General features: G+C 61.2%; 2 protein-coding genes across 2 annotated transcripts; one reads left to right on the top strand and one right to left on the bottom strand.

Annotated features, from left to right (window-relative positions):
• Nucleotides 1-1,001: 1,001 nt before the first annotated feature.
• Nucleotides 1,002-3,021, top strand: LGALS2 (galectin 2). Its single transcript, XM_084505770.1, has 4 exons — nucleotides 1,002-1,316; nucleotides 1,674-1,756; nucleotides 1,876-2,035; nucleotides 2,804-3,021. The coding sequence occupies exons 1-4, from the start codon at nucleotides 1,311-1,313 to the stop codon at nucleotides 2,948-2,950; spliced, it is 396 nt and encodes a 131-aa protein (XP_084361896.1). The 5' UTR covers nucleotides 1,002-1,310; the 3' UTR covers nucleotides 2,951-3,021.
• Nucleotides 3,022-4,346: 1,325 nt separating this feature from the next.
• CDC42EP1 (CDC42 effector protein 1) lies at nucleotides 4,347-10,341 on the bottom strand. Its single transcript, XM_084505758.1, has 3 exons — nucleotides 10,050-10,341; nucleotides 6,819-7,643; nucleotides 4,347-6,305 (listed from the first exon to the last, which is right to left on the bottom strand). The coding sequence occupies exons 2-3, from the start codon at nucleotides 7,255-7,257 to the stop codon at nucleotides 5,491-5,493; spliced, it is 1,254 nt and encodes a 417-aa protein (XP_084361884.1). The 5' UTR covers nucleotides 7,258-7,643; nucleotides 10,050-10,341; the 3' UTR covers nucleotides 4,347-5,490.
• Nucleotides 10,342-12,245: the final 1,904 nt, after the last annotated feature.

The raw sequence follows: 12,245 nt of genomic DNA, 5'->3' as shown, positions 1-12,245 counted from the left end.
GTTGCCACATCCTATTGCGCTGGAAGGTTTCGGCCCTTTTGGGGTCCCTAAATTCTCTGACTTTCCTATGTGGGAAGGACACCCCCCTGTATGAGTCGGGCCATCTGCACGGAGCTGGCTCCTGACCGTGAGGAGGCTCAGCTCTGCAAACGAAGGAAGTCGCCCGCGCTGGCAGGCTTGCTGCCTTATTTCCCACTATTGTTCCCAGTGGCAAATAAATAAAAAAAAAAAAGGGGGTGAACGCCCCTGCCGAGCGTTTGCAGGAAGGGGGGTAACGTTATCTCAACAAAATCACACAGCCCCTCTCTGACCAGCCCCTGCCTCTTTCCTGCCCGTCTCCCTCCTTGTGTATATTCTGACATCCACGGTACTCACGGCTCCACACGCAGCTCTCTGCAACAAGTGGTGATCCCCAGCCCTCGGGCATCTCCTGCTGCCCCTCCCAGGCAGCTTCACCCTCTGCCAGGGGCATCAGTGGGCACGATCAGGGTGATGTGAACGTATGTCTGGGTGCCACACAGCAGCAAACCCACTGCCAACCCCTCCCAGCCTGCGAACCACCATCCATGGCACCTGCTCCTGCCATCCCAAAGCTCGACCCCGTGGAGTTTCACCCATAGCTTCAGTGACCCCGTCAGCAAATAAATTCCCATGACCTGCTGGGTTTTATGAGCCTCTGCAAATAGGAAATCCCTCCAGGAGAGGAGTGCTTATCAGCATTCATCTCTTCTCACGTCAGGAGCCTTTGGGGAAGGGCAGGAGCTGTCTCCCAGCTGTGCAGCAGTGGGACAAGAGCAAGGATGGGGCTTGGGAGAGGGACTGCTGCTCTCCTGAGCCTTAGCCTCCTTCTCCTTCTTGCTTTCCCACTGATTTCTGGTGTCTGGGGTTGAATCAAGAGCCACAAGAAGGGAAGGAGATGATTGCATTTTTTTTTTTTTTTTTTTTTTTAAGCTGAGCTGTTACACAAAGAAAAGAAATGAACATGGTGGTCACACCTCCACGGAAGATGCTTGTCCTCTGTGGGGGCTGGAGTAGCACCACGAAGGGCCCCGTGTGCTGGTGCCTCCACGGGGAATCCACGGAGAAGGCTGGGAGCTGCTGAAGTCGCCCTTAGTCCCTAGTAAAATGCCTGTAAACAGGGAAGCTGTTCCCTGGATCAAAGTCTCCTGCCTTAGCAGCTCCTGGAGGCAGGACCACTGTTAATGTGTAAGCCACGAGGAAGTGTAGGGTTTATAAGGTCTTCCATTCGAGGCACTTCTGAGCTATATTGCCGGTGGCTTCCTACCTGGTGACTCTGCCCGCCGAGGAAGATGTCTGTAAGGGCTGCTGCTCCTGTCTGCTGTCCCCCATGGTCTCCTCCTCGTGCTGCCGGGTGGTCAGCGAGGCTGAGCCCAGGATGGGCAAAGCCACGGCTCGCTCTACCCTCACCATTTGCGTTTCTTTTGGGTTGGGCTGCTCTGCTTGAACCCTCTGCTCTCATATCCTGCCTTTCCCCATGCTGAGGACGAGCCTTTTTCTTCTCTTCTTTCTCTCATGTCTTGTTTCACTTGATGGTTTCGCTCAGCCCAATCCTCCCCTCACTGAGAAACCCACACAAGACCATCTACTGAGAGCAGTAGATGTTCTCCTGGCTGGGGCGCCTTCTCCAACAGCACGCCTCTCCCTCCTGACAGGAAAAATTCGAGATCTTCAACCTGGATATGAAGGTCGGGGACACCCTGAAGGTGAAGGGCAAGATCTCCGGCGATGCTGAAGGGTAAGTGCGATGAAACCACTTTGAATCACTTCTGGCAGCTGCGTGTGCCAGAACCACGCGTTGGCTCTCGGCTCTTCCACGTCCCCATCCGTGGCTGACCTCCCTCCTGCTCGCCGCAGCTTCTCCATAAACCTCGGCAGCAGCTCCTCGGACCTGGCGCTTCACTTCAACCCCCGCTTCACCGAGACGGTCATCGTCTGCAACTCCCGCTGTGGCAATGCCTGGGAGGCTGAGCACCGTGACCACCACTTCTGTTTCTCCAGGGACAGCACTGTCAAGGTGAGGGCTCTCTAAGGGTTGTGGGGTGTCTTTGTTGGGGGGAAGACCCAGGTTAGCAGGCACTTTTACCGTCTGCGCCTCCCTCTTTCTCATCTACATCCTCTGGGTTTTGGGTCCTGGTTGTTATTTCCACTTCCTCTCCAGTTCCTGAACCTCTCCCTCAGCTCTTGTGCCCTCACCACTCCTAGATCCATGCTGACAATCCGTCCTCCCTCTCCTCCTGCTGGGGATGCCGTCCCCGCTGCTCTTTGACCCCGTTGGATGTCCCAAGATGTGGTCAGGGCTGCATTTAGGAGCAGTCCCCTTCCTGCTGCCGTGGAGAGGAGCCTTATTTCCTCATCCCTAGCTAGATGTTGGGGAGGGGGTGGAGAGCTGACAGTTCTGAGGAACGATCCCTTTTATTTGCAGAGGTCAGCGGTAAGTTCTTGCTCTGTCCCTTTGTTCATGTTTATGGCTGACACTCCTTTTTCCGGGTCCCGGTGAGGGCAATGATGCAGCACGTTTGTTCTGCCCTGTTCAGAGGAGATCCGAGCCATGTAGCATAGGAGGACTCAGTGGAGGCAGCAGTTAAATTTAACTACTCTGGGTTTACAACCTGAGTAGCTGAAACAGCACCGGGAGAGATCCTATCCCCAGGTCATAGCGTGGGTACCAGCTCGCACCCTCAATGTCAACTGCTCATTTCCTGCAGCCCCCTGGAGTGGCTGGTCACCTCCTATTCTCCTCCTCGTCCCCAGCTGCTGACCTTTCTCCCCTTTTTTCCCCCAGCTCGTCGTTGAATTCCTGCACGACAAGTTCAAGGTGACGCTGCCGGATGATCACCACGTGGAGTTCCCCAATCGGCACGGCTTTGACAAGCTCAAGTACATGAGCATCAAGGGAGGCTTCAGGGTCACCTCCTTCAAGCTGGATTGATGGGCGCCGCTTCCTACATCCAATAAAATCCCAGCTGGAACTCCTTGCTCCAGCTGCTCTGCTTTCTGTGAGGTCTCTGGCTGTGTGGATGTGTGCGAGATGCTAACAGAACCCATTTTTTTTCCCCAACAGCAAGGGAAATAGCTCCCAGATAAGGCCAGGTACTTTCCTGGGTCAGACCAGGATGTGGGGTCGAGCAGATAGCGCACAGGGCAAAGCAGGCTGTAGGTGGGGTGCAGGAGGAGGAGGAGGAAGGTAGGAGCTGAATGCTTGGGAGATGCTGGTGTAACCTCTTCACAATGCACCATTTCTTCCCGCGCCCGCATTTTTGGGAGGAGGGAAGGGAACAAAAGCACTGACGCGAGCAATATGGCACTCCGCGCCACAAAAGCGCGTAATTAAATCTTCGGTTTGGGAACCTCAGGGCACGGGTTCGCTGCTTCCTTTTGGCTTGCTCGCCCTGGCAGGCAGGAGGAAGGGCTGCCGTGCCTTCCTGCCAGCATGGTACCAGGCGAAGCGGGGACGGGAGCACAGGTGTGCCCCCGCGTTGGCATTCCTGGTGGCGATAAGGAGTCGTCTCCTCCGGCTTTCCCCTTTTATCTCCCCTCACTTATCTGCCCGTGCATTCCAGCCAGGTTAGCCATTACTCCGGCACTGCCACACCAAATCCTGCTCGGAGGGAAAGTGAGGCAGGGGAGGGCGGAGGAGAGGGTTTGGGCTGGGTTGGGTGGCTCGCCACCTCCCGCCTGGGTCCCTCGCACGGGACTGCAGGCAATTACTGCTGATTATCTGCTGCTGCGGCTCTAATTAAGAAGAGTCTTGCCAAGTCGCGGGGAGGGAAGGCGGGCCTGAAGAGCGCCGGGTCAATCCTGTTCTCAAAGTCCCTGGGGAAGGAGAGTGAAATATGCAGAAAATGAGGAAATGGGGAGTTCGCCGCCTCCAACAGCGCTGGGAGGGAGGACCCGGGAGGTCTGCGTGCGAGAAAAAGTCAATGTCACCTCCTTGCCCTCACAGGCAAAGCCCTAAGTGATGCCGGTGTGCAACAGCAAACTAGACTGGGTGGGATGAGAGTAGAGTAGAAGGGCATCTTACAGAGCCTTCTCCACTTCCCTGCTGCCCTCGCCAGCTTTGGGAAGGGCACCCTGATCTGTTTCGGGGTGCTGGGGTGGGGAGGAAGCTTTGCTCCTCCCCAGGAGCCCTTTGTGCCACGCGGTGCCAGGTGGATAGGGGCTGGCTTGGTGTGTTAGTCACAGCGCGGGGCCGGTGGATCCAGGAACCCCAGAGGTGCTGCGAAATCCTCCAAGGAGCAGGGGCAGCACGTTTTATGGCTGGGCCCGGAGCGGCAGACGCGGTGAGGGAGGACGAGAAGGAGGGAGGGAGGGAGGCACCGGAGAAGTTAGTATCAAAACTGCTTTAATAAGGACAATAATAAGTGCACGGGGTACAGAGTGGAGGCAGAGAGGCTGGTCCACGGACCTGGGGCTTTGGTCTGGAGCTCGTGTTACGCTTTGGGAAGCAGAGGGCAGGGGGAGCTCGCCCTGAGAGCCAGCCCCCCCGGCACAGCGGTGGCATGGGCTGATCCTGCGTGGCCCTGCCGGGTGCTGGTGGCCAGAGCTGGGGACGTGTTGGCACTGCCTTATTCTGCAGAAGGACCGGGCGTTGGGCGAGCCGTGTGGGAGCGTGACGTGGCGTCATCTCCCCCCACTATGCACACCCCCGTCCGTCCCAGAGAACAAGGAGGGTGCTGTGAGGGTCCCCGCGGTGACCTCAGCCCCCGAGCATCTCGGCTCCACGCGGTGGCACAAAGGAGCTTCTGTGCGTGCCGCTTTGCACGTGGGGCAGCGTGGGGGCCGCTCGTCCCAGGGTGGCCATGGTCACCCGGGGATGCTTGGCGAGGGGCATCAAGCATCCTCCACGCGTGCCCCTGGCACCGGGAGCTGTGGGAAGGGGGGGTGAGCACGCTGGGGACAGGGAGAGGGGGCGAGGATGGGGAAGAATGGCTGCAGAGAGGGAGTCTCCTTGTTCCAGGGGGGTGAAGGGAAGGGTTTTTTCCAGAATTTGGTGCCCGGATGGCCTCACCTCCAGCAGGTCACGAAGTTTCTCCCTCTCCCTGCTGCAAAGGGATCAGTGTCCACGGGCTGTCCCTTGCTCTGCTCCCTGTCTGTCGCCATTCCCTTTCCTGAGCACATCGTTTGCTTGCTGGGGGGGATGCGGGATGGGGTGGAAAGGGGCTCGGGGGGGGTTCTTTGGCACGTGGGGATGTCCCTTTGGCACCTAACGAGGACGGGGAAGGGCTGCAACACGGGGCACTGTGCTGCACAGCCCTCACCTGTCCCTGCAGCACCCTGCCGACCCTGGGGGGGGCTCAGCGGCATTTGGGGTCTCCTCCTGCCCTCCCTGCACCCCACTGCCCCCAGCCAGAGGCCAGGAGGTCTCCTGTAAGGCCTGACCTCCACCCGGCGGTGGGGCACGGGGAGGAGGGCGAAGACCACAGCACCAAGGTCCTTGGAGGGGGGAGCCGTGCTGGGAGGGATGGCCCTTCACACCTTGACTTCATCGTCCTCCTCCTCCTCCTCGTCGGCATACTCGAAGGAGTTGCTGCGCCCCCCCCGGCTGCCACTGTACCCCTCCTGCAGGCTGGGGAGCTCGGCCTCCTCCTCCTCCTCCTCTTCATCCTCGTCTCCTTGGTTCCAGGGGGTCTCTGGGGACCGTCTCGCCGCTGTCACTTGCGACCGCCACAGGCTGCTGCTGGGGCTCTCCCACGCGGCTTGTGTCCGGCCTTGCCGGGCACCCTCGCCCTTCTCCGAGCTGCGTGGGGTGCTCGTCCCCCCGTAATGGCGAGCCAGGACCTGGGCTGCCCGCTCGAACTCTCCCGCCTCGATGGAGCAGTCGTTCCAATGCCCCTGCCACAGGGTCCCTCCGGGTGCTGCCCCCGGCCCCGAAGCCCAGCCCGGGTCCTCTCCGGCACGCTCGATGGCGTGAGCCTCCCCGTTGGCACGGACGGACAGCCCCAGCAGCGAGCTGGCCTGCCCGGAGCGGTCCCAGAAGCTGGACGTTGCCTTCACCTCTCCGTGGGATGCATCAGGTCCTGGAGGGACCCCATCCTCGGTCCCCTCACCCTGCGGGACTGTGTGGCTGCCGGGCAGGTCTCGGTTGTCCTCCGCTGCCTCGCTGCCGTTGGTTTCGGAGAAGCTCATCACCTGGAGGAGCTCGCTCATGAGGGAGGGCCCCAGGTCCAGGCGGAAGGACAGCAGGGAGTCCGAGCGGGCGAGCTCTGCGTCCCCGGGGAAGGTGTTCTCCTGGGCCTTTTCCAGGCGAGGGACGCGAGGGATGGTGCAAAAGCCAGACTCCAGCCCTGCAAGGCAAAAGAGATGGCTGGTGAGCACAGCTAAGGCGCCGTGGTCCTACAAGTCCATGGGACAAGGGACGCTGCCACTGAATTGGTGCCTGAAGGCCAGGTTTCACCCCCTTACTGGGCACACTGGTGCTGGACTGGTGAGGCCCAGTGAGACACTGCTGCAGCTCGGGGGTGGACGTCTCCAACCCAGAGCCGAGCAGAGGCCTCCAGATGGACACCAGGCGTGGGGAGACGCCAGTGGGGACGGAGCTGGGCAGGCGGGACCAGGAGATGGCAGCATTGCCTCGGCTTGCCTTTCCCTCTGAGCCCAGCCACAGCCCCTCTGGCTCCCCCAGACCCTCCTGAGACCTTCTGCCACAACCCCTGGTGAAGAGCAGAGCAACAGCCTCATGCTGAGACCAAAGAGCCACCCACCCGTGCCACCCTTCTGACCCGGGGGGCTGCCCATCATGGGGCTGAGGGGACACAGGGGTGCCAGAGCACCACCCCCTTCCCTGGTGCTCCACTCACCGTAGGCCTGGTGCGTTTTGGAGAAGCTGTTGGAGGCGCTTTTGAAGGAGAACTTGCTGGTCAAACCTCCGCCGCCGCCGTCATACGTCGCCTCGTTGAGCTGCGGCAGCGAGACGGCGTTCTTGATGATGGGCGAGATGGCGGGCGGCTCGGGCGACGCCACCACCTGGCTCCCGCTGCCCCGGCTCCTCAGCGGCGTCCGTCGGACGTGCCGCAGCGTCCGGGTGAAGAAGTTGTTGGCTTTGGCTGTCTCGGCCCCGCCGTGGTTGCTGAGGAAGGAGGTGTCCCCGAAGACGTCCCCGCCGCGCCCCACGTGCATGGTGTGCCGAAAGTCCCCCAGCGGCGGGCTGATCATGTCGGGCGTCAGCTCCGACTTCAGCCGCCGCTTGCCATGGGAGCCCGACACCCAGCTGAGCACCGGCAGCTTCCCCAGGCTCATCTTGCACCTCCTCGTCCTTTTGCCTGCCGAAACCCCAAAAAAAAACAACCTCCGGTGCCGGAGTGGCCTGTCACATCCCTGGCATCCCCATTGCTGTGGGGAGCAGCTTGCCTCGGCTTTGATCTGGTGGCAGTGGTGGGCCTACGTAACGCTCATGGAGTCACCCAGCGTGGGGACGTCCCAGCAGTCGGTGGCCTTGTTGGGGACAGGTCCTCCCGAGGAGCGGTGGGTGCTGCTCCCTCACCCAAAAGGGGAGGGACGGGGGTGGCCACCGGGGTCTGCGGTCACCCTGGGTGCTGCTGGAAGCTGCCCCTGGGGCTGAGCTGAGGTCTTCTGCTGCAGGAGCTGGTGCACAGATGGGTGGCAGGGCAAGCGCCTCGGTCCCCCTAAAGAAAACAAGCGGGAAGGTGAAGCCCTCAGCGAGGATTTTCCCAATCCTGCCAGTTGTAACCCCAGGAATGGCGGAGCTGGGTGGTCCTGGGGGCGGCGAGGTTAAAATGGGAGCATGAGCAGTGCTGTGGGGACTGTCCCCAGCTGTGTCCCTTGCCCGGTGCTCCTTTTGGGGTGGAAGGAACAGCGTCCCCAGGCACGTGCCCTTCCCTCTGCAATCCTGGCTGAAGCTTTCCTCCCCGTGCCCTGCCCCACGCCGCCCTCCTGGGGTGAGCAACCTCTCCCTGCTCCTCGCTATTCAGAGGAACCCTTCAGGAGAGGGTGAGGCCGGCAGACGGCGTGGTTCTCGGGGAGGAGGGGAAGGGAAAAATGTAATATTCGTGTATTGGGTTGCTTTGCCGGGGCGTGAATGTGGCACGGAGCGCCCGGTGCTGGGGGACAGGCAGGGAGGCGGTGGCAGGGCGATGACCGCGGGGCTACGTGGCCTCCCTGGGATCAGGGCTGTGGGACGAGGATAGAGCTGGGTCCTGCCAGCAGGAGGGGACAGGAGGCCAAAAGGACGCACAAGCCCCCCCATCCCTCAGTTTTTAAGTGTCTGGACCCCCATTGCTGCGTGTCTCCACCACTGTCCCCCCTCTGTGTCCCTGGGTCACCTTGGAGTGGGTGCCTGGGAGGCCGAGGGGGAAGCCTGGGCATCGGGCTGCTCTCCTGGCAGAACACACACATGTTTTTTGTGTTTTTTTTTTTTTTTTTTTTTTTTTTTTGCCTTGCCCTGGCCTTGTTTGCTCACCCAGGGCCCCTCTTATCTGCCGGGGGTTAATGCCTGGGAAGGGAAAACAAACCTCCCCCCGGGAGGCCGCCAGCATTGGCTGCCTCCCCTTGGTGGCAGTGGCCGGGCCGCAGGACGCTGGCAGCCTCGCTTTCTGCCACCCCCCAGCCCCTGCCTCTCTCTGCCCTTCTCTGTGCAAAGCCTCGAGGCTGGGACACGCCGGGCACGTGGCGGATTTGGGGTGGGAGGACGGCGTGGGGGCAGGATCCCCCCTTGGCACAAGGCATAGGGCTGGGAGGGGAGGAATCCCCCCGCCCCATAGACCTGGGCTGCCCTGCGGACCCCCATGGGGACTCTCAGCTCTTCCTCACTGCTCCCGGGGAAGGGGGCGGATGGTGCCAGCCCTTTTTCCTCCTCTCCTTTGCCCCCGCTGTGTTTCTGCCCTCCCTCTGCCCAAGCGTGCTGCTCCGAGCTCGTGATTAGGGGGCAAAGGCTGACCCGCGCTCTCCTTTCCTCCTCTAGGCAAGAGGACCCCTGTCTGTCCGTCCGTCCATCCGTCCGTCCGTCTGCCCACCTTCCCTTCTCTCTTCCTCCTCCCTCCCCCGTGTCCCCCCCGCCCCGAAGCCGAGCTGGTTTCCACTGGTTTTCCACTCGCCAGCAATGGCCGGGGCTGCTCCGCTCGCTGGGAAGAACGGAAACCAGCGAGGGAGGGAGGATGGGGGGGAAATAATCCAGATGTCTCGTTGGCTGGAGCTGCCGAAAGCAGCCTCTTCTCTCCTCTCCCCCCCCCTCCCCAACCCCTCCTTCTCGCACACACCCCACGGGGACACTCTCCGAAGAGGGAGAGGAGATGTTTGGGGTGGTCTCGACAAGGGTTGGAAAGAGCTGTGGGCGGCCGGGAAGCCTTTCCAAACCTTCCCAAAAACCTCCGAGTGCCCCAAATCTCCCTCTCCCCGCAGGAGGAGAGGCAGAGGCTCCGCCGGCTTCTCACTTTGTTCTGGGACGGGGAGGGGGGAAGCCGGCAGGAGCGGGGTTTGGGGTGGGAAGGGGGCGACGGGATGGGATGGGGCTCCCTCGGCAGTCCTGGAGCGGTGCCGGGCAGTGGGCGGACAAGCCCGAGTCCAGCTCCCGCGCTGCCTGCTGCTATATATATATATATTTATATCTCTGCCTATAAGCGGGGTATTTTTCCAAGCAGGCAGCCTGGGACGTGGAGGGAGGCTGGCGCTCCTCGCAGTTTAAAGCCATCCCCTCCCTGCTCCCTCTCCTGCTCCGACACCCCCCAAAATTGTGGCTCCCTGGGGCGTTCAGAGCGGGGTGAGGGCGGTAGCAGCAGGAGGGCACCCTGCCCCTTGCCCCCATCCTCGGGGCCCCCTCCTTGCCCCGTTTCTCTCCTCACTCCCCTGTCCTCGCTCCCGCTTTCCCTTATTTCCTCCCCGTTTCCCCTCGCATTCCTGCCTCCTTCTGCCTTTCTTCTGCCACATCCTCCCCATCTCCATCGCCTCGCCACCCCTCCCGCTTCTCCTACCTCCCCATTCCCCCTCTTACCGCCCTCTCCCCCCCTCCCTTCCATTCCCTTCTTCCCTTCCCCTCCGGCTCTCCGCACGTCGAAATCAAAACTTTCAGGCTTTACCTCTCACGAACCCAGGCGACTTTTTTTGTGGTTTGGGTTTTTTTTTGTCCCGTCCTCTGGCCGAAAAGTTGGGAGACGCTCCCCGTGCGCCCCTCCGGCTGGTCGGGAGGGTGAGTGGCGATGCGTCCCGGCGGGGAAAGGGAAGGGGATGCGTGCCCCCCACCCCTTTTTCACCCCTTTTACCCCCAAAAAGCTGGCTCCCCAAGGCTGCTCGTTGGGTGCCTGACGCCCCGGTGCCACGGGAGCGAGGGAGCGAAGCTGGTGGGGAGGGGACGTGGGAAGGAGGGGGCGGGCTGCGGCACCGCCGAGCCAATCCTCGCCCCGGCACGGAGACCGGAGAAAATGAGATTTATTCCAACTATCCAGGACAGAAAACTTCAGGAACTTCTCTGCCTTCCCCCCCTCCGGCTCCCCGCCCCACTTCCCCAGTGCCATTTCCCTTCCTCCGGCCTTGGGCTGCCTCCTGCTTGCCCCGCTCCCTTTCTTTGGTGAATTTTTTTGGGGAAGGGGAAAAGCTGGGTCTCTGCTGAGCTTGTTGGGGACGCTGGGCAGAAGGAAAGGGCTTTGCGTGATGTATGTGAAAGCTCTGGTAATAACACAGGGTCATCCCAGCCCGTGTCGGATGGGAAGCCCCTTGACCCCAATCCTGGGGGTGCGCGGTCACGCCAGGACCCATGGGTGGTGTAGGGTGAGCGTTGGTGGGGTAGCAGCCTCTCTGAAGGCAGCATGGGCCAGGTAGGTGCCACAGGCTCAGGACAAGAAATATGAGGTCAGGACAGGTGTTACGGGGTCAGGACAAGCATTACGGGGTCAGGACAAGCATTAGGGGTTCAGGACAAGCGTTATGGGGTCAGGAGAAGCGTTACGGGGTCAGGACAAGCGTTATGTCAGAGGCACTGTGGTAGGTTCAAGGAAGTGCTCTCCTCCTTCATGCTATGAGTTTCTGCCCACCCATGGGACACCACATCCTGCTGGCATCACGCCTTGTTCCTTGTTTGTCCCCTCTCGGTGCCACCAAGGGGCAGCCTGCCGGTGGGCACAGCCTTGCCAACGTCCCCGGTGACCCCATGGCCCGGAGATGAGGCTCGGAGGCCCTGCTGGAGGGCTGCTTGGCCAGGCACAAGCGCTGCTCGTGGCCCCGTGGAGGAGAAGGGAGGTGTCTCCGCTGGTGGAGGCGAGATGAGACTTGTTGGGGTTGAGCAGGGCCTGGCTGGAGGGATGACAAGATGTCTGCGGAGGAGATGTCAAAATGGAGCCTCTTGCTCGGATCGGGTGACCCTGCCGAGCTGCCCTGTTCAGGATGGGCACCATGCCCTTGGTCATGAACCACTGCTGTTGGCAGAAGGTCTTATTTTGCTTGCACCTCCCCTGGGATCCTTGCTTCCTGAGGATTATCCTTCCCAGGGAGTGACCCCAAGCTGGATTTCGGTGTCTGTGCTGTCTGAGAGAAGGAGGGGAAGCTGTTTGCTGGAGGCAGGCTCCGTGCCGCTTCCCAGCAGACCAGCTCGGTGCTTCCCTCTTCGCTCGGAGGCTTGCAGTAGGGTTTTGGCACAGCATCAGCCTCTCGGCCTCGGGCTGCTCCCCTGTGAAGTGGGAGGGTTGCATTTTCTGCCTTCCGTGGAAGCCAGATATGACGGGGAAGACGAGCACAAGCCTTGTGTGTTTTGGTCCAGGCCTCCTTTTAGCATCTCGGGGGGAGACGGGAACTCAGGTCTGAAGTGGACGGAGCTGTGCCACCGGTGGGAAAAGGAGAACCCATGACCTACAGCCTCCCAGCCTGCCAGAGCTGTAGTAGGCACCTTTTTCTCACGTGTCCTGCCCCCAAAAAAGCCAGCGGGGTGGTGGGAGAGACTGGGGCAGACTCATTCTTCCTTCTCCATCCGCTGGGGTACCTCTATCCCCATCCCCGTCCCGGTGCCCTGCAGTGGGGGCTGTGGTGGGGAGCGAAGGCAGCCGCCTCTGCCGGGGAATGCAGAACAAATCTCTTCCAGATGGGGCAGGGGCCACGATCTGCTCCTCGCGGGTCGCCCGCTCCTCCTCCTCTTTCCCCTCCTTCTCTTTCTCCTCCTCCTTCTCCTCCTCCTCCTTGCCCGTGCTCGGAGCATCTTTGCATCCTGGGGCCAGGCCTTGCTCCATTTCCAGGAAAGCTTCTGGAAACCCCCCTTCTTCTGCACCCTCCCCGAGCCAGGCTGTCGG

The sequence above is a fragment of the Aythya ferina genome (genome assembly GCF_964211825.1).
Source record: "Aythya ferina genome assembly, chromosome: 1".
Classification (NCBI taxonomy): domain Eukaryota; kingdom Metazoa; phylum Chordata; class Aves; order Anseriformes; family Anatidae; genus Aythya; species Aythya ferina.
Note: the sequence above shows the minus strand (reverse complement) of the source record. Positions and strands in the feature narration are given on the sequence as shown.